Below are 22225 nucleotides of genomic sequence, written 5' to 3'. Positions count from 1 at the left end.
CAATAGCCCATAATGACATCACAATAGCCCATAATGACATCACAATAGCCCATAATGCAAAGCAAAAACTATTTTTTGGAAATGTTAAAAATGTTTTAAAAAATTATAAATTATTCAGACCCTTTGCTATGAGACTCAACATTGAGCTCAGGTGCATCCTGTTTCCATTGATCATCCTTAAGATGTTTCTGCAACTTTATATGAGTTCATCTGTGGTTAATTCAATTGATTGGACATGATTTGGAAAGGCACACACCTGTCTATATAAGGTCCCACAGTTGACAGTGCATGTCAGAGCAAAAACCAAGCCATATTGTTGAGGGAATTGTCTGTAGAGCTCTGAGACAGGATTGGGTCGAGGCACAGATCTGGCGAAGGGTACCAAAAATGTCTGTAGCAATGAAGGTCCCAGAGAACACAGTGACCTCTGTCATTCTTAAATGGACAAAGTTTGGAGCCACCAAGACTCCTCCTAGAGGTGGCCGCCCGGCCAAACTGAATCGGAGCAAGGACGTTGGTCAGGGAGGTGACCAAGAACCCGATGGTCACTCTGACAGAGCTCCAGAGTTCCTCTGTGGAGATGGAAGAACCTTCCAGAAGGACAACCATCTCTGCAGCACTCCACCAATCAGGCCTTTATGGTAGAGTGGCCAGACGGAAGCCACTCCTCAGTAAAAGACATGACAGCTCGCTTGGAGTTTACCAAAAGACACCTAAAGGACTCTGACCATGAGAAACAAGATTCTCTGGTCTGATGAAATCAAGATTGAACACTTTGGCCTAAATGCCAAGAGTCACATCTGGGAGAAACCAGGCACCGCTTATCACCAGGCCAATACCATCCCTAAGGTGCAGCATGGTGGTGGCAAAATCATGTTGTGGGGATGTTTTTCAGCGGCACGGACTAGGGGACTGGTCAGGATCGAGGGAAAGATGAACAGAGCAAACTACAGAGAGATTCTTGAAGTTTGTTCTTTAATTTTGTAACTCTTTGTCTGATTCCCCCACGTTTTCCACGTTTGCATTTGGGTTTGCAATCCCCTCACAGACAATCAGGGATTAGATGGTCCATTGGGATATCCATCGCGTTTGTGTTTGAGTTGCATTGTAGTAGGAACTCCCTGCTGTATTGGATTCCGCTGCCAGCAGCGTTTTCATCATTTAGTCCGTTTGTAGCAGGTATGTAGACCATCAACAAGATCAGTCCAACACCCCACCACTGTTGACAGATGGTTTACAAACAAAGGGTACAAATTAAAAACATAAATGAACGCCACACCAAACGTCACACTCACTGTGGGATGCAACAGACGATTTATTGTGTAGGCTGCTATCCTAAAATAAAATTGAGTGAGAGAAAAAAATGTCCACGTTAGCTACCGACCAGCGTCCTGGAACGCACCCGAAACGACCTGCATCCTGGAACGCAACCACGGTTTAGCAATGCCACTTAAGTTTGCCAGCTGTGCCACGAGTAGTCGGAGTCTCGCGTTATTGTCAGTACAGTACATTTACTTCACGATATGAAACGTTGATTTTGAACCTTCTGATCAACTACGAATAGGTCAGGCGGCGCTCCACTGTCTGATTCATATCTCTTGATTTCTGATGATAGTTGTCGATTTTATCGACTGATTGTAATTGTATGGGGTGTGCAGTTACCAATGACTCCGGGTAGGCCGTCATTGTAAAAAAATAAAATAAAAGTGTTCTTATTTAACTGACCTGCCTAGTTAAATAAAGGTTACATAAAATAAGAAGGACGAGAATCTCCCCTAGATATTTAAAGCCCGCCTTTTGATTCGTGATTGGGTAGGATGTAGGGGGGAATAGCGAGTTTTCGATTGGACAGCCGTCCTGCCCTTCACGCCCTGCCCAGTTGCATGGACAAAGATGGCGGCGATAGAAGTGGGTGAGTGAAGCGTCTGGCACAATAATGCGTCGATTACTTTAAACTACCGCAGTATTAGCGCTATAAAACACACACACACATTTAGAACAGTATATTCAGAAGAGAATGAAGTAGGCAGCGTTTATTGACTATTTGTAAATATATATTTTTGTTCTCATAGTTGTAGTGTTGTTGCCCAGAGAGTTGTCTGTCTCGCTTTCCCAGTCATAGCCGATAACTACCGGGGCCTTTCTATTAACCGACCCGACGCTCGGTCTGAACGTTAACTCGGTTTTGGAAACATAAGGAACGTACCTTTTCATATCAGCGAGAAATAATCATTTTCAAAAAAAAAAAAAAGTTAAATTACTACATATCTTTTTTTTTACTAGGGTTAGTTCTCCCATACGACCATATGTCCATGTTACTGCGCTTGTTTACGGAAGGCAGAGTTGACCACAGTGCTAATTATCGAGCTAGTTATCTAGTCTGCTCCGAACATCTATGTAAAGGTAACGTTAACTAGGGAGGAAGTGTAGTTCCTCGGCTGGATGCCCACAGCCTTAGATGGCCTGTCAGTAGATGGTTGTAGATGGCCTGTCAGTAGATGGTTGTAGATGACCTGTCAGTAGATGACCCGTCAGTAGATGACCCGTCAGTAGATGGTTGTAGATGACCCGTCAGTAGATGGTTGTAGATGACCTGTCAGTAGATGACCCGTCAGTAGATGGTTGTAGATGACCTGTCAGTAGATGACCCGTCAGTAGATGGTTGTAGATGGCCTGTCAGTAGATGGTTGTAGATGACCTGTCAGTAGATGACCCGTCAGTAGATGGTTGTAGATGACCCGTCAGTAGATGACCCGTCAGTAGATGGTTGTAGATGACCCGTCAGTAGATGGTTGTAGATGACCCGTCAGTAGATGACCCGTAGTAGATGACCCGTCAGTAGATGGTTGTAGATGACCCGTCAGTAGATGGTTGTAGATGACCCGTCAGTAGATGGTTGTAGATGACCCGTTAGTAGATGGTTGTAGATGACCCGTCAGTAGATGGTTGTAGATGACCCGGCAGTAGATGGTTGTAGATGACCCGTCAGTAGATGGTTGTAGATGACCCGTCAGTAGATGGTTGTAGATGACCCGTCAGATGGTTGTAGATGACCCGTCAGTAGATGGTTGTAGATGACCCGTCAGTAGATGGTTGTAGATGACCCGTCAGTAGATGGTTGTAGATGACCTGTCAGTAGATGGTTGTAGATGGTTGTAGATGACCCGTCAGTAGATGGTTGTAGATGACCCACAGGCCGTGGATCACTGAGTGTGGATCACTCTCTGATTCCCTAGTAGTCTAATGTAATGTGTGTGTTGCAGAGCGTCACCGAGGGCGTCTGGCGGCCCTGGCCATAGCAGTGGTGGTGATCGCTGTGGGAGTTCCCTTGTGGTGGAAAACCACTGAGACATACAGGGCATGGCTACCTGTCACCCAGATAAACCAGCTAGCTCGGCTGCAGGTAACACAGCTGTGTGGTGTGGTGTGGTGTGGTGTGGTGTGGTGTGGTGTGCGCGCGAGAGAGAGAGAGATAATAGAGAGAGAGAGTTAACAGAGCTGTGTGTGTGTGTGCAGGTTAACAGAACTGTGTGTGTGCAGGTTAACAGAGCTGTGTGTGTGTGTGTGTGTGTGTGTGTGTGTGTGTGTGTGTGTGTGTGTGTGTGTGTGTGTGTGTGTGTGTGTGTGTGTGTGTGTGTGTGTGTGTGTGTGTGTGTGTGTGTGTGTGTGCAGGTTAACAGAGCTGTGTGTGTGCAGGTTAACAGAGCTGTGTGTGTGCAGGTTAACAGAGCTGTGTGTGTGTGTGTGTGTGTGTGTGCAGGTTAACAGAGCTGTGTGTGTGTGTGTGTGTGTGTGCAGGTTAACAGAGCTGTGTGTGTGTGTGTGTGTGTGTGCAGGTTAACAGAGCTGTGTGTGTGTGTGCAGGTTAACAGAGCTGTGTGTGTGTGTGCAGGTTAACAGAGCTGTGTGTGTGTGTGCAGGTTAACAGAGCTGTGTGTGTGTGTGCAGGTTAACAGAGCTGTGTGTGTGCAGGTTAACAGAGCTGTGTGTGTGTGTGTGTGTGTGTGCAGGTTAACAGAGCTGTGTGTGTGTGTGCAGGTTAACAGAGCTGTGTGTGTGTGCAGGTTAACAGAGCTGTGTGTGTGTGTGCAGGTTAACAGAGCTGTGTGTGTGTGTGCAGGTTAACAGAGCTGTGTGTGTGCAGGTTAACAGAGCTGTGTGTGTGTGCAGGTTAACAGAGCTGTGTGTGTGCAGGTTAACAGAGCTGTGTGTGTGTGTGTGTGTGTGTGTGTGTGTGTGTGCAGGTCAACAGAGCTGTGTGTGTGTGTGTGTGCAGGTCAACAGAGCTGTATGTGTGTGTGTGTGCAGGTCAACAGAGCTGTGTGTGTGTGTGTGTGCAGGTCAACAGAGCTGTGTGTGTGTGTGTGTGTGCAGGTCAACAGAGCTGTGTGTGTGTGTGTGTGTGCAGGTCAACAGAGCTGTGTGTGTGTGTGTGTGTGCAGGTTAACAGAGCTGTGTGTGTGTGCAGGTTAACAGAGCTGTGTGTGTGTGTGTGTGCAGGTTAACAGAGCTGTGTGTGTGTGTGTGTGCAGGTTAACAGAGCTGTGTGTGTGTGTGTGTGTGCAGGTTAACAGAGCTGTGTGTGTTACAGCTACAGTTGAGTGTGGAAGTGGAGGTGGTGTTCTCTAGAGGAACTCTGACTGCTGAACACCAGAAGAAGATTGATCCCACACACACACGCTTGGAGGAGCACCCTGTGGACGGTGAGAGGGGAGGGGGTGGTTCTGGAGATACCACGAGGGGAGGGGTGGTTCTGGAGATACCACGAGGGGAGGGGTGGTTCTGGAGATACCACGAGGGGAGGGGGTGGTTCTGGAGATACCACGAGGGGAGGGGGTGGTTCTGGAGATACCACGAGGGGAGGGGGTGGTTCTGGAGATACCACGAGGGGAGGGGGTGGTTCTGGAGATACCACGAGGGGAGGGGGTGGTTCTGGAGATACCACGAGGGGAGGGGGTGGTTCTGGAGATACCACGAGTGGAGGGGGTGGTTCTGGAGATACCATGAGGGGAGGGGGTGGTTCTGGAGATACCATGAGGGGAGGGATGGTTCTGGAGATACCACGAGTGGTGGATCTACAAGGCTGTTATTATTATTATTGTTAATAAAAAAATAATAATTAAAAAAAATCACCTTTATTTAACCAGGTAGGCTAGTTGAGAACACCTTTATTTAACCAGGTAGGCTAGTTGAGAACACCTTTATTTAACCAGGTAGGCTAGTTGAGAACACCTTTATTTAACCAGGTAGGCTAGTTGAGAACACCTTTATTTAACCAGGTAGGCTAGTTGAGAACACCTTTATTTAACCAGGTAGGCTAGTTGAGAACACCTTTATTTAACCAGGTAGGCTAGTTGAGAACACCTTTATTTAACCAGGTAGGCTAGTTGAGAACACCTTTATTTAACCAGGTAGGCTAGTTGAGAACACCTTTATTTAACCAGGTAGGCTAGTTGAGAACACCTTTATTTAACCAGGTAGGCTAGTTGAGAACACCTTTATTTAACCAGGTAGGCTAGTTGAGAACACCTTTATTTAACCAGGTAGGCTAGTTGAGAACACCTTTATTTAACCAGGTAGGCTAGTTGAGAACACCTTTATTTAACCAGGTAGGCTAGTTGAGAACAAGTTCTCATTTACAGCTGCAACCTGGCCAAGATAAAGCAAAGCAGTGTGAACAGACAACACAGAGTTACACATGGAGTAAACAATAAACAAGTCAATAACACAATAATACAGTAGAGAAAAGAAAGTCTATGTACAGTGTGTGCAAAAGGCATGAGGAGGTAGGCAATAAATAGGCCAATAGGAGCAAATAGTTACAATTTATCAGATTAACACTGGAGTGATAAATGAGCAGATGATGATGTGCAGGTAGAGATACTGGTGTGCAAAAGAGCAGAAAAGTAAATAAAATAAAAACAGTATGTGGATACTAAGACTACTATTAATTATTGTAAAACTAACAATCTGAAGGAGATCAAGAAAAAGGATATTATTATTATAAATATGATATTGATGACAATTTGAAACAGTGTCAACAACACTAAATAAATGATAGATAATACCAGAGAAGCTGTTCTGACAAGACAAAAAGGAAAGCCTTTATTTCAGCAAAGACTAAAAACAGCCACATTTGTGAACTTGTTTATCCAACATGTTGTGGTTGTGTGAGTCTTGGTGCTCAGGGAATCAGTAGGCTATTGAACAAACACTCAAACAGGCAACAGAAGCAGGATCTGTCTTATTTCTGTAGAAAAATACAGGTGATTTATAAAGCCAGGCACATTTTAACCGTTAGACTATTGATTCTAGACCTAATTAAGTTATGGTTTCCTCTCTCATCACTTTTCTTAGACAATTTAAGGAAATGGCTGTTTCCTCGCCTCCTAACTCCACTGCTGCCTCATTGTTCTCAACACCAATATGCTGGTTCACTATTATGCACATAGCAACATGGTCTAGGACAGGGATACTCAAGTCTTACCCTACCAGGTCCAGAGCCTGCTGGTTTTCTGTTTTTACCTGATAAATGCACAATTAAAAAATGCAGTGGAACTGGCTTCGAGGTCCAGATTTGAGTTTGAGGGGTCTAGGAAAAGGTACCAATTCAACAGTACACTGATGTGTTTCAGAACCATGGACAGCGACCACTATCCAACGCTGCATAAAATAATATTTATTAATGATTCACCATTGTTGTTACGTAATGTAACATGTTGTGGTAATATAACATGTTAATATAACCATATACCATTTCAATAGCACGTCTTAGACTGATGGACTGTGCCATCCCCACGGCCTCCACAATGCATTAGTCCACTCAGACAGGAGCCAATCAGACAGGTGTCTTGTACACCATTATTTGTTTTGCTACTGCCTGACTAAAGAAATCTGTCAACCAACAGCCGCTCAACCAAACAATCAATATGGGGTCAGCCCTACTAAATATTAACATCTCTCTGTCTCTCCCCCGCTCTCTGTCCCTCCCTCTGTCCCTCCCTCTGTCCCACCCTCTGTCCCTCCCTCTCTCTCCCTTGCCTCCCCTCTTTCCCATATCCGCCCCCCTCCAGAGACCACAGTGTTGAGTTACAGGTATGAGACGAGATACAGGACAGCTACCATCATGGAGGAAGATGCTCTGAACCAGCCCACTGCAGCAGGTCAGTGGCTGCCTCAGCCAATCAGCTGGGTGGCGTTTCATCAGATCAAGAATAAAAACTGTCATTATTTATCATCACTCTCTCCCTCCTCACACTCATCTCGCTCTCTCGGTCCCCCACCCCCGCAGAGACCGATCAGTCTCTTCATCTGCTCAGTGAGGAGCCCCTGTGGCTCCGTGGTCATCTATGTGGTCCCAGAATCCTCCACACTGCTACCTGAGGTGAGAACACAAATTCACGTACTATTTGATTATCTTGAATGTGTGTTTGTCTATAATATTGCGTGTGTATGTGTGTTTTATATACACTACCAGTCAAAAGTCACCTACTCATTCTATGGTTTTTCTTTATTTTTACTATTTTCTACATTGTAGAATAATAGTGAAGACATCAAAACTATGAAATAACACATATGGAATCATGTAGTAACCAAAAAAAGTGTTAAACAAATCAAAATTTATTTTATATTTGAGATTCTTCAAAGTATCCACCCTTTGCCTTGATGACAGCTTTGCTCACTCTTGGCATTCTCTCAACCAGCTACATGAGGTAGTCACCTGGAATGCATTTCAATAAACAGGTGTGCCTTGTTAAAAGTTAATTTGTGGAATTTCTTTCGTTAATTAATTTCAGCCAATCAGTTGTGTTGTGAGAAGGTAGGGTTGGTATACAGAAGATAGCCCTATTTGGTAAAAGACCCAGGTCCATATTATGGCAAGAACAGCTCAAATAAGCAAAGAGAAACGACAGTTCATCATTACTTTAAGATATGAAGGCCAATCAATATAGAACATTTCAATAACTTTGAATGTTTCTTCGAGTACAGTTGCAAAAACCATCAAGCGCTATGATGAAACTGTCTCTCATGAGGACCGCCACAGGAAAGGAAGACCCAGAGTTGCCTCTGCTGCAGAGGATACGTTCATTAGAGTTAACAGCCCAAATAAATGCTTCACAGAATTCAAGTAACAGACACATCTCAACTAGAGTTCGACCGATTAATCGGAATGGCCGATTAATTGGGGCCGATTTCAAGTTTTCATAACAATCGTAAATCTGTATTTTTGGGCGCCGATTTTGAAAAAATGTGTTTATTTATATATATTTTTTACACCTTCATTTAGCCTTTATTTAACTTTATTAACCTTTATTTAATGAGGCAAGTCAGTTAAAACACATTCTTATTTTCAATGATGTTCTAGGAAAAGTGGGTTAACTGCCTTGTTCAGGGGCAAACCGACAGATTTTCACCTTGTCAGCTCGGGGGATTCGTTCTTGCAACGCAAATAACGATCTACCTTCCTCTCGATGCACTCCACAGGGAGTTATGCAAATGCAGTAAGCCAAGGTAAGTTGCTAGCTAGCATTAAACTTATCTTATAAAAAACAATCAATCAAATCATAACTTCACATGGTTGATGATATTACTAGATATTATCTAGCGTGTCCTGCGTTGCATATAATCTGACTGAGCGGTGGTAGGCAGAAGCAGGCGCGTAAACATTCATTTTAACAGCACTTTTGTGCGTTTTGCCAGCAGCTCTTCATTGTGCGTCAAGCATTGTGCTTTTTATGACTTCAAGCATATCAACTCCCGAGATGAGGCTGGTGTAACCGAAGTGAAATGGTTGGCTAGTTAGCGCGCGCTAATTGTCGTTGTGTTGCTGGTTCGAGCCCAGGTAGGAGCGAGGAGAGGGACGGAAGCTATACTGTTACACTGGCAATGCTAAAGTGCTTTAAGGTTAATGAAATACAAATGGTATAGAGAGAAATAGTCCTATAATTTCCTATAATAACTACAACCTAAAACTTCTTACCTGGGAATATTGAAGACTCATGTTAAAAGGAACCACCAGCTTTCATATGTTCTCATGTTCTGAGCAAGGAACTTAAACGTTAGCTTTCTTACATGCCACATATTGCACTTTTACTTTCTTCTCCAACAGTTTGTTTTTGCATTATTTGAAACCAAATTGAACATGTTTCATAATTTGAGGCTAAATAGATTTTATTGATGTATTATATTAGGTTAAAATAAGTGTTTTACCTTCAACTAGGCAAGTCAGTTAAGAACTCATTCTTATCATTCTTTTTCCAGGGTGTGAGTGTGTACGTGGGTCAGAGGCGGACGGCGCTGTTGCGTGCGGGGAGGCCAATGAGAGTGGGCGTCGGCCTGAAGGAGGTGCTAGCCCACCTGGAGACCCAGGTACAACAGGTTCTCAAGGTCATGTCATTCAGCCACAGTGACATCACCGCTGCCCTTAGCGACCGCGTCCGCCTCGACTACAGTAGCAGGGAGGGTCTGGCCGACAGCATGAGAGCCTTCAAGTCCAGTCCAGGTTAGTCCTACTCCAACCCCTAGTTAACCCTAGCCCAGGTTAGTCCTACTCCAACCCCTAGTTAACCCTAGCCCAGGTTAGTCCTACTCCAACCCCTAGTTAACCCTAGTCCAGGTTAGTCCTACTCTAACCCCTAGTTAACCCTAGCCCAGGTTAGTCCTACTCCAACCCCTAGTTAACCCTAGTCCAGGTTAGTCCTACTCCAACCCCTAGTTAACCCTAGTCCAGGTTAGTCCTACTCCAACCCCTAGTTAACACTAGTCCAGGTTAGTCCTACTCCAACCCCTAGTTAACCCTAGTCCAGGTTAGTCCTACTCCAACCCCTAGTTAACCCTAGCCCAGGTTAGTCCTACTCCAACCCCTAGTTAACCCTAGTCCAGGTTAGTCCTACTCCAACCCCTAGTTAACCCTAGCCTAGGTTAGTCCTAACTCCTAGTTAACCCTAGTCCAGGTTAGTCCTACTCTAACCCCTAGTTAACCCTAGTCCAGGTTAGTCCTAACCCCTAGTTAACCCTAGTCCGGGTTAGTCCTACTCCAACCCCTAGTTAACCCTAGCCTAGGTTAGTCCTAACCCCTAGTTAACCCTAGTCCAAGTTAGTCCTACTCCAACCCCTAGTTAACCCTAGTCCAGGTTAGTCCTACTCTAACCCCTAGTTAACCCTAGTCCAGGTTAGTTCTACTCTAACCCCTAGTTAACCCTAGCCCAGGTTAGTCCTAACCCCTAGTTAACCCTAGCCTAGGTTAGTCCTAACCCCTAGTTAACCCTAGTCCAGGTTAGTCCTACTCCAACCCCTAGTTAACCCTAGCCCAGGTTAGTCCCAACTCCTAGTTAACCCTAGTCCAGGTTACTCCTAACCCCTAGTTAACCCTAGTCCAGGTTAGTCCTAACCCCTAGTTAACCCTAGCCCAGGTTAGTCCCAACCCCTAGTTAACCCTAGCCCAGGTTAGTCCTACTCCAACCCCTAGTTAACCCTAGCCCAGGTTAGTCCCAACCCCTAGTTAACCCTAGTCCAGGTTAGTCCTACTCCAACCCCTAGTTAACCCTAGCCCAGGTTAGTCCCAACCCCTAGTTAACCCTAGCCCAGGTTAGTCCTAACTCCTAGTTAACCCTAGCCCAGGTTAGTCCTAACTCCTAGTTAACCCTAGCCCAGGTTAGTCCTAACTCCTAGTTAACCCTAGCCCAGGTTAGTCCTAACCCTAGCCCAGGTTACTCCTAGTTAACCCTAGCCCAGGTTAGTCCTAACCCCTAGTTAACCCTAGCCCAGGTTAGTCCTAACCCCTAGTTAACCCTAGCCCAGGTTAGTCCTAACCCCTAGTTAACCCTAGCCCAGGTTAGTCCTAACCCTAGTTAACCCTAGCCCAGGTTACTCCTAACCCCTAGTTAACCCTAGCCCAGGTTAGTCCTAACTCCTAGTTAACCCTAGCCCAGGTTACTCCTAACCCCTAGTTAACCCTAGCCCAGGTTAGTCCTAACCCCTAGTTAACCCTAGCCCAGGTTAGTCCTAACCCCTAGTTAACCCTAGCCCAGGTTAGTCCTAACCCCTAGTTAACCCTAGCCCCAACCCCTAGTTAACCCTAGCCCAGGTTAGTCCTAACCCCTAGTTAACCCTAGCCCAGGTTAGTCCTAACCCCTAGTTAACCCTAGCCCAGGTTAGTCCTAACTCCTAGTTAACCCTAGCCCAGGTTAGTCCTAACCCCTAGTTAACCCTAGCCCAGGTTAGTCCTAACCCCCCAGGTTAGTTAACCCCTAGCCCAGGTTAGTCCTAACCCCTAGTTAACCCTAGCCCAGGTTAGTCCTAACCCCTAGTTAACCCTAGCCCAGGTTAGTCCCAACCCTAGTTAACCCTAGCCCAGGTTAGTCCTAACTCCTAGTTAACCCTAGCCCAGGTTAGTCCTAACCCCTAGTTAACCCTAGCCCAGGTTAGTCCTAACCCTAGTTAACCAGGGTTAGTCCCAACTCCTAGTTAACCCTAGCCCAGGTTAAACCCCTAGTTAACCCTAGCCCAGGTTAGTCCTAACCCCTAGTTAACCCTAGCCCAGGTTAGTCCTAACCCTAGTTAACCCTAGCCCAGGTTACTCCTAACCCCTAGTTAACCCTAGCCCAGGTTACTCCTAACCCCTAGTTAACCCTAGCCCAGGTTAGTCCCAACTCCTAGTTAACCCTAGTCCAGGTTACTCCTAACCCCTAGTTAACCCTAGCCCAGGTTAGTCCTAACCCCTAGTTAACCCTAGCCCAGGTTAGTCCCAACCCCTAGTTAACCCTAGCCCAGGTTACTCCTAACCCCTAGTTAACCAACCCCCCCTAGTTAACCCTAGCCCAGGTTAGTCCCAACCCCTAGTTAACCCTAGCCCAGGTTAGTCCTAACCCCTAGTTAACCCTAGCCCAGGTTAGTCCCAACCCCTAGTTAACCCTAGCCCAGGTTACTCCTAACCCCTAGTTAACCCTAGCCCAGGTTAGTCCTAACCCCTAGTTAACCCTAGCCCAGGTTAGTCCCAACTCCTAGTTAACCCTAGCCCAGGTTAGTCCCAACTCCTAGTTAACCCTAGCCCAGGTTACTCCTAACCCCTAGTTAACCCTAGCCCAGGTTAGTCCTAACCCCTAGTTAACCCTAGCCCAGGTTAGTCCTAACCCCTAGTTAACCCTAGCCCAGGTTAGTCCTAACCCCTAGTTAACCCTAGCCCAGGTTAGTCCTAACCCCTAGTTAACCCTAGCCCAGGTTACTCCTAACCCCTAGTTAACCCTAGCCCAGGTTAGTCCTAACCCTAGTTAACCCTAGCCCAGGTTACTCCTAACCCCTAGTTAACCCTAGCCCAGGTTACTCCTAACCCCTAGTTAACCCTAGCCCAGGTTACTCCTAACCCCTAGTTAACCCTAGCCCAGGTTAGTCCTAACCCCTAGTTAACCCTAGCCCAGGTTAGTCCTAACCCCTAGTTAACCCTAGCCCAGGTTAGTCCTAACCCCTAGTTAACCCTAGCCCAGGTTAGTCCTAACCCTAGTTAACCCTAGCCCAGGTTAGTCCTAACTCCTAGTTAACCCTAGCCCAGGTTACTCCTAACCCCTAGTTAACCCTAGCCCAGGTTAGTCCTAACCCTAGTTAACCCTAGCCCAGGTTAGTCCTAACCCCTAGTTAACCCTAGCCCAGGTTAGACTAACCCTAGTTAACCCTAGCCCAGGTTACTCCTAACCCCTAGTTAACCCTAGCCCAGGTTAGTCCTAACCCTAGTTAACCCTAGCCCAGGTTAGTCCTAACCCCTAGTTAACCCTAGCCCAGGTTAGTCCTAACCCCTAGTTAACCCTAGCCCAGGTTAGTCCTAACCCCTAGTTAACCCTAGCCCAGGTTAGTCGGTGTGCTCCAACGTCATAGGATAATAAATCCTCTAGCTGCTGGGAAATTAGTGTCAGGTGTGTTTCTATTCTAATTCCCACAGAAGAGAGGAGGTCCTCATATGGGACTTGTCAGAACTGATTATCTGTTTCCAATGTGCCCGTCGAGAGGAGATTCTTTCTCCAAAACCGGTCCGCCCAAACGCAAATGATTGTGTAGCAATAGACTTCATATATTGGTCCTTCTGTAGCTCAGTTGGTAGAGCATGGCGCTTGTAACGCCAGGGTAGTGGGTTCGATCCCCGGGACCACCCATACGTAGAATGTATGCACACATGACTGTAAGTCGCTTTGGATAAAAGCGTCTGCTAAATGGCATATATTATTATTATATATTTGATCGTCCGCGGAAACCTTGGCCCAACCCCCACCTTTATCATAGAATCAGGCTGCCCAACCCCCACCTTTATCATAGAATCAGGCGGCCCAACCCCCACCTTTATCATAGAATCAGGCGGCCCAACCCCCACCTTTATCATAGAATCAGGCTGCCCAACCCCCACCTTTATCATAGAATCAGCCCAACCCCCACCTTTATCATAGAATCAGGCTGCCCAACCCCCACCTTTATCATAGAATCAGGCTGCCCAACCCCCACCTTTATCATAGAATCAGGCGGCCCAACCCCACCTTTATCATAGAATCAGGCGGCCCAACCCCCACCTTTATCATAGAATCAGGCGGCCCAACCCCCACCTTTATCATAGAATCAGGCGGCCCAACCCCCACCTTTATCATAGAATCAGGCGGCCCAACCCCCACCTTTATCATAGAATCAGGCGGCCCAACCCCCACCTTTATCATAGAATCAGGCGGCCCAACCCCCACCTTTATCATAGAATCAGGCGGCCCAGCCCCCACCTTTATCATAGAATCAGAACCCCCACCTTTATCATAGAATCAGGTGGGTCCCAACCCCCACCTTTATCATGAATCATCGGCCCAACCCCCACCTTTATCATAGAATCAGGCGGCCCAACCCCACCTTTATCATAGAATCAGGTTGCCCAACCCCCACCTTTATCATAGAATCAGAACCCCCACCTTTATCATAGAATCAGGCGGCCCAACCCCCACCTTTATCATAGAATCAGGTTGCCCAACCCCCACCTTTATCATAGAATCAGGTCCAGCCCCCCCTTTATCATAGAATCAGGCGGCCCAACCCCCACCTTTATCATAGAATCAGGCTGGCCCAACCCCCACCTTTATCATAGAATCAGGCGGCCCAACCCCCACCTTTATCATAGAATCAGGCGGCCCAACCCCACCTTTATCATAGAATCAGGTCTGGTTTATCATAGAATCAGCCCCAACCCCCACCTTTATCAAGAATCAGAAACCTTTATCATAGAATCAGGTCTGGTTTATCATAGAATCAGGCGGCCAACCCCCCCTTTATCAAGAATCAGGCGGCCCAAACCTTTATCATAGAATCAGGCGGCCCAACCCCCACCTTTATCATAGAATCAGGCGGCCAGCCCCCACCTTTATCATCCCAGCACATGACTAGAATCAGGTGATGCTTACATTAGGGCAACTTGGAACTTGGTAGGGTCCAGCCTTCCATAAAGATCAGAAACTGGGTCTGGTTTGGTAGGGTCCAGCCTTCCATGAAGATCAGAAACTGGGTCTGGTTTGGTAGGGTCCAGCCTTCCATGAAGATCAGAAACTGGGTCTGGTTTTGGTAGGGTCCAGCCTTCCATGAAGATCAGAAACTGGTTCTGGTTTGGTAGGGTCCAGCCTTCCATGAAGATCAGAAACTGGGTCTGGTTTGGTAGGGTCCAGCCTTCCATGAAGATCAGAAACTGGGTCTGGTTTTGGTAGGGTCCAGCCTTCCATGAAGATCGGAAACTGGGTTGGTTTTGGTAGGGTCCAGCCTTCCATGAAGATCAGAAACTTGGTCTGGTTTTGGTAGGGTCCAGCCTTCCATGAAGATCAGAAACTGGGTCTGGTTTGGTAGGGTCCAGCCTTCCATGAAGATCGGAAACTGGGTCTGGTTTTGGTAGGGTCCAGCCTTCCATGAAGATCAGTAACTGGGTTTGGTTTGGTAGGGTCCAGTCTTCCATGAAGATCAGAAACTGGGTTTGGTTTGGTAGGGTCCAGCCTTCCATGAAGATCAGAAACTGGGTTTGGTTTGGTAGGGTCCAGCCTTCCATGAAAATCAGTAACTGGGTTTGGTAGGGTCCAGCCTTCCATGAAGATCAGAAACTTGGTCCGGTTTTGGTAGGGTCCAGCCTTCCATGAAGATCAGAAACTGGGTCTGGTTTGGTAGGGTCCAGCCTTCCATGAAGATCAGTAACTGGGTCTGGTTTGGTAGGGAAAGCCTTCCATGAAAATCAGAACTGGGTTTGGTAGGGTCCAGCCTTCCATGAAGATCAGAAACTTGGTCTGGTTTTGGTAGGGTCCAGCCTTCCATGAAGATCAGTAACTGGGTCTGGTTTGAGTCAAGCCTTCCATGAAAGATCGACTTGGTCTGGTTTTGGAAGGGTCCAATGAAGATCTTCTGGGTCTGGTTTTGGTAATCCAGCCTTCCATGAAGATCAGTAACTGGGTTTGGTTTGGTAGGGTCCAGCCTTCCATGAAGATCAGAAACTGGGTTTGGTAGGGTCCAGCCTTCCATGAAGATCAGAAACATGGTCTGGTTTGGTCTTAAACATACAAACAATGCGTGTGGTAACACGTCATGCCAAGATCAAAGAGCTCGTTGAGGTCCTCAGAAGGAAGGTGGTTGAGTCTGGGAGGAGTTTCAGAGACATTTCCAAGCAATTTGAGGTCAATCATTCCAGTGTCTGAGTGATAATTTATAGATGGATAAAATTCCACACCACTGGCAGTCTGGAAACCCAAAATGCCCAAGAGCTGACCGAAAGATGCAAAGAAATCTCTAAGAACCCCAGGGCAACATCAAATCTACAGGCATCTCTGGCCAAAATGTTGAACTGCATGAGTCAACAATCAGAAAGAGACTTGGTCAGGAAGGAAGAAGCTTCTGCTCTCAAAATAATCATATAAATTCACGACTGTAGTTTGCCAGACAACAACTGAGTGAAGAACAATGTGCTCTGGACAGATGAGTCAAAGGCGGAGTTGTTTGGCCACAATGCCAGAAGTCATGTTTGCTGAAAACAAAACGCTGCCTTTAAACAGAAGAACCTCACACCAACAATAGAGCATGCTACCTCAGGGCCTGGCCAGCTTGCCACCATTGAGTCAATGATTCTCCACATTGTACCAGAGAATACAGGAAGAGAATGTCAGGCCATCTGTCAAAAAGCTAAACCCAAAATGGATCTTGCAACAGGAGAATTGTCTAAAACACGAAACAAATGAATGTCTCAAAAGAAGTGGAGGGTTGTGGAATGGAACAATGATCTCAGTCCTGTGGAAACAAAGATTTGAAGGAGGAGCTAGATGGTACAATGATTCTCAGGGGTGTAGATGGTACAATGATTCTCAGTGGTGTAGATGGTACAATGATTCTCAGTGGTGTAGATGGAACAATGATTCTCAGTGGTGTAGATGGAACAATGATTCTCAGTGGTGTAGATGGAACAATGATTCTCAGTGGTGTAGATGGAACAATGATTCTCAGGGGTGTAGATGGAACAATGATTCTCAGGGGTGTAGATGGAACAATGATTCTCAGGGGTGTAGATGGAACAATGATTCTCAGGGGTGTAGATGGAACAATGATTCTCAGGGGTGTAGATGGAACAATGATTCTCAGGGGTGTAGATGGAACAATGATTCTCAGTGGTTTAGATGGTACAATGATTCTCAGGGGTGTAGATGGAACAATGATTCTCAGGGGTGTAGATGGTACAATGCTTCTCAGGGGTGTAGATGGTACAATGATCCTCAGTGGTGTAGATGGTACAATGATTCTCCATTTTCTCTCTCTTTCTCTTCTCCCCCCCTGCAGGTTATGAAATAACCTTCAGCCTGTTGAACCCTGACCCTAAGTCTCACCATCTGCACTGGGACATAGAGGCAGCAGTCCAGAGTTATATCCAGCCTCTCCTGTCGAAGCTGGCCCCGGTGGCCGACTTCAGTCTGGACTCACAGATCCTCTACTACGCTGTCCTTGGGGTCAACCCACGTTTTGATCCCTCACTCAACGCCTACACACTCAACGCTGACAGCCTGTCTCACGTCATTAACCCCGTAGAGGCCAGGCTGGGTGAGAACACCCATTGTATATACGCTCACATTCAGCTAATCCTATGTACGGTGCATTCAGAACGTGTTCAGAACCCTTGACTTATTCCACATTTAGTTATATTACAGCCTCAGTTTAACTCAAGGCACACAACGCAGTGTAGGCATAACCTATAGGCCTAGCATTTTATAAATGTTATATATAATTAATTGGGGTTCACAGTGCGGACCGAACCGAGGTCCCAATATCGAGAACGGTTACAGTAATTTCACGTGTGTGTGTGTGTGTGGGTGTGTCCAGGCTCCAGCGCTGCGTCATCCAACCCTGTCCTGAACTTCCTGCTGTACGTTCCAGACGCACGTCACTCCCCCCTCTACATCACCGACCACCGCAAATACACTGTTGTCTCCAACGCCTTCAGCTCCCCGCGCTGGGGAGGCATCATGGTAACACACACATACACACATACTCTCTCACACACACACACACACACACACTCTGAGTGAATACATGTTAGAATCACCTTTGGCAGCGATTACAGCTGTGAGTCTTTCTGGGTAAGTCTCTAAGAGCTGTGAGTCTTTCTGGGTCAGTCTCTAAGAGCTGTGAGTCTTTCTGGGTAAGTCTCTAAGAGCTGTGAGTCTTTCTGGGTCAGTCTCTAAGAGCTGTGAGTCTTTCTGGGTCAGTCTCTAAGAGCTGTGAGTCTTTCTGGGTCAGTCTCTAAGAGCTGTGAGTCTTTCTGGGTCAGTCTCTAAGAGCTGTGAGTCTTTCTGGGTAAGGCCCTAAGAGCTGTGAGTCTTTCTGGGTAAGGCCCTAAGAGCTGTGAGTCTTTCTGGGTAAGGCCCTAAGAGCTGTGAGTCTTTCTGGGTAAGGCCCTAAGAGCTGTGAGTCTTTCTGGGTAAGGCCCTAAGAGCTGTGAGTCTTTCTGGGTAAGGCCCTAAGAGCGTTCCACTCCTGGATTGTATAACATTTGCCCATTTATTCTGGAAAAAAAATATTCTAGCTCTGTCAAATTGGTTGTTGGTCATTGCTAGACAACCATTTTCAAATCTTCTCATAGATTTTCAAGCAGATTTAAGTCAAAACTGTAACTCAGCCACTCCATGTATTTTTCTTCTTGGTAAGCAACTCCAGTGTAGATTTGTCCTTGTGTTTTAGGTTATTGTCCTGTTGAAATGTGAATTAATCTCCCAGTGTCTGGTGGAAAGCAGACTGATCCAGGTTTTCCTCTATGCCTGTGCTTAGCTCCATTCCATAATTTTTTTTGTCATGGAAAAACTCCCCAGTCCTTATTGATGACGAGCATACCCATAACATGATGCAGCCACCACTATGCTTCAAAATATGGCGAGTGGAACTCGGTAATGTGTTGGATTGTCCCCAGACATAACACTCGTTATTCAGGATTAAAAAGTGCTTTGCCACATTTTCTGCAGTATTAATTTAGTTCCTTATTGCAATATTTGGCATATTTTGGAAGATATTTATTCTGTACAGGAGTCCTTCTTTTCACTGTCATTTAGGTTAGTATTGTGGAGTAACTACAATGTTGTTGATCCATCCTCAGTTAGTATTGTGGAGTAACTACAATGCTGTTGATCCATCCTCAGTTAGTATTGTGGAGTAACTACAATGCTGTTGATCCATCCTCAGTTAGTATTGTGGAGTAACTACAATGCTGTTGATCCATCCTCAGTTAGTATTGTGGAGTAACTACAATGCTGTTGATCCATCCTCAGTTAGTATTGTGGAGTAACTACAATGCTGTTGATCCATCCTCAGTTAGTATTGTGGAGTAACTACAATGCTGTTGATCCATCCTCAGTTAGTATTGTGGAGTAACTACAATGCTGTTGATCCATCCTCAGTTAGTATTGTGGAGTAACTACAATGCTGTTGATCCATCCTCAGTTAGTATTGTGGAGTAACTACAATGCTGTTGATCCATCCTCAGTTTTCTCCTGTCACAGCTATTCAACTCTGTAACTGTTTTAAAGTCACCGTTGGCCTCATGGTGAAATCCCTGAGCGGTTTCCTTCCTCTCCGGCAACTGAGTTAGGAAGGACTCCTGTATCTTCATAGTGACTGGGTGTAGTGATACATTATCCAAAGTGTAATGACTGACTTCACCATGCTCAAAGGGATGTTCAATGTCTGCTTTCGTTGTTGACATCTACCAATTGGTGTTGGAAAACCTCCCTGGTCTTTGTGGTCGAATCCGTGCTTGAAATTCATAGCTCAACTGAGCCCTACCTAGAAATGATCTGTAGTCATTCAAAAATCATGTTAAACATTTAGTCCAATTTATGTGATTGTTAAGCACATTTTCACTCCAGAACGTATTTATGCATGTCATAACCAAGGGGTTGAATACTTATTGACTCAGCACATTTCAGCTTTTCATTTTTCATTTCCACTTTGTCATTCTGGGGTATTGTGTGTGTATACAGGCCAGTGACACAACATCTCAATATAATCCATGTTAAATTCATTATGGGGTATTTAATCCATGTTCAATTCATTATGGGGTATTTAATCCATGTTCAATTCATTATGGGGTATTTAATCCATGTTCAATTCATTATGGGGTATTTAATCCATGTTCAATTCATTATGGGGTATTTAATCCATGTTAAATTCATTATGGGGTATTTAATCCATGTTCAATTCATTATGGGGTATTTAATCCATGTTACATTCATTATGGGGTATTTAATCCATGTTCAATTCATTATGGGGTATTTAATCCATGTTACATTCATTATGGGGTATTTAATCCATGTTACATTCATTATGGGGTATTTAATCCATGTTACATTCATTATGGGGTATTTAATCCATGTTACATTCATTATGGGGTATTTAATCCATGTTCAATTCATTATGGGGTATTTAATCCATGTTACATTCATTATGGGGTATTTAATCCATGTTACATTCATTATGGGGTATTTAATCCATGTTACATTCATTATGGGGTATTTAATCCATGTTCAATTCATTATGGGGTATTTAATCCATGTTACATTCATTATGGAGTATTTAATCCATGTTACATTCATTATGGGGTATTTAATCCATGTTACATTCATTATGGGGTATTTAATCCATGTTACATTCATTATGGGGTATTTAATCCATGTTACATTCATTATGGGGTATTTAATCCATGTTACATTCATTATGGGGTATTTAATCCATGTTCAATTCATTATGGGGTATTTAATCCATGTTACATTCATTATGGGGTATTTAATCCATGTTACATTCATTATGGGGTATTTAATCCATGTTACATTCATTATGGGGTATTTAATCCATGTTCAATTCATTATGGGGTATTTAATCCATGTTAAATTCATTATGGGGTATTTAATCCATGTTCAATTCATTATGGTACATTCAGGCTGTAACACAACAACATTCGGTGGTCCTGTAGCTCAGTTGGTAGAGCATGGCGCTTGTAACGCCAGGGAAGTGGGTTCAATCCCCGGGACCACCCATACGTAGAATGTATGCACACATGACTGTAAGTCGCTTTGGATAAAAGCGTCTGCTAAATGGCATATATTATATTATTATTATTTGGGTGTGAATACTTTGTGAAGGGAGTCATGTACTCAACACACAATAACAAGGTGTGTCATTCTCCCTCTCTCTAGGTGTATAATGTCAATGGGACAGAGCTTCCTGTTCACATCAACATAGACATGACCAGAGTGATGGGAGTCTTCCTGGCACAGCTACGGTCAGTACTGGCGTGTTTGAGTCAGGCCACGTCCAAGTGGCGTGTTGATTTTGATCCGTGTTTTCCAGTCTTCATTGGGAGACGGACGTTGGCGGTCAGTGGAGATGACGCATCCATACAGTTTCCATCCACTGACAAAACGTTCAGATGGACCAAAATGAATCCGTTCCAACTTGGTGTCCATTGTCCCCTCCCCTCTGTCTCTCCCTCAGGCTGATGCTGGGTGTCCAGTCGTCAACCCCTCCCCCTGGCTTCCTGGTTGGCCCGTGTGGCCCAGCGGGATTGGCTGACTGGGAGTTGGATCGCCTCCTGTGGAGTCGCAGTGTAGAGAACGTTGCCACGGCAACAACAACTATCACCTCATTGGCCCAGCTGCTGGACCAGATAGGAAACATCGTCATCAACGACAACATCGCAGAACAGGTGTGTGTGTGTGAGTGAGTGTGAGAAATAGTAGTCTTGTCGTGCTATCGTCATGGTCTCTAACTGGTGATTGGCTGTTGTTCCTGCCCGTCAGGTGTCAGCAGCAGTTGCCTCTCTTCAGTTGGCTGTGGGTCAGTTGGAGGCGGGGAACCTGGGCCTGGCCCTGCAGTACAGTAAGGAAGCTATCCTCCATTCAGAACGAGCCTTCTTCGACCCCTCCCTCCTCCACCTCCTCTATTTCCCTGATGATCAGAAGTTTGCCATCTACATCCCTCTCTTCCTGCCCATGTGTGTCCCCATCCTGCTCTCACTGCTCAAGATGGCCGCCGAGGCCCGCCAGAGGCGAAGGGAGAGACAGGACAAGAAGGAGTGAGATGGAAGTTATTAAAATGGAGAGATCGACCGATGAACGGGCACACGCACAGTTGGTTCACTGATCAACAAAGTGTTTAAAGGAAACTGTCTGGACTCAGAAATTATGTTAAGACCATTAGAAATACATGGGTCCGTATTGATCAAACTTCTCACAATAGGAGTGTTTATTTAGGATCAGTTTTGCCTTTCAGAACACAATGAATAAGATTACATGGACAGGGGGACCTGATCCAAGATCAACACTCCTCTGATTACATGGACAGGGGGACCTGATCCTAGATCAACACTCTTCTGATTATATAGACAGGGGGACCTGATCCTAGATCAACACTCTTCTGATTATATAGACAGGGGGACCTGATCCTAGATCAACACTCCTCTGATTATATAGACAGGGGGACCTGATCCTAGATCAACACTCTTCTGATTATATAGACAGGGGGACCTGATCCTAGATCAACACTCCTCTGATTACATGGACAGGGGGGGTGGACCTGATCCTAGATCAACACTCTTCTGATTATATAGACAGGGGGACCTGATCCTAGATCAACACTGATTATATAGACAGGGAGAACTGATCCTAGATCAACACTCTTCTGATTATATAGACAGGGGGACCTGATCCTA

At 45.5% G+C, this 22225-nt stretch overlaps 1 protein-coding gene across 1 annotated transcript; it reads left to right on the top strand.

Annotated features, from left to right (window-relative positions):
- The first annotated feature begins 1754 nt into the window (after positions 1–1754).
- On the top strand, positions 1755–21890 carry pigs (phosphatidylinositol glycan anchor biosynthesis, class S). Its single transcript, XM_046318151.1, is given in 12 exon segments — positions 1755–1912; positions 3264–3403; positions 4592–4703; positions 7074–7163; positions 7292–7323; positions 7325–7384; positions 9262–9502; positions 16813–17070; positions 17350–17495; positions 20712–20797; positions 21010–21220; positions 21315–21890. Coding segments are annotated over 12 exon segments (1674 nt in total). The 5' UTR covers positions 1755–1893; the 3' UTR covers positions 21594–21890.
- The last annotated feature ends 335 nt before the right edge of the window (positions 21891–22225 follow it).

Source organism: Oncorhynchus gorbuscha, linkage group LG20, assembly GCF_021184085.1.
Source record: "Oncorhynchus gorbuscha isolate QuinsamMale2020 ecotype Even-year linkage group LG20, OgorEven_v1.0, whole genome shotgun sequence".
Classification (NCBI taxonomy): domain Eukaryota; kingdom Metazoa; phylum Chordata; class Actinopteri; order Salmoniformes; family Salmonidae; genus Oncorhynchus; species Oncorhynchus gorbuscha.
This window is presented reverse-complemented; position numbering and strand designations above follow the sequence as displayed.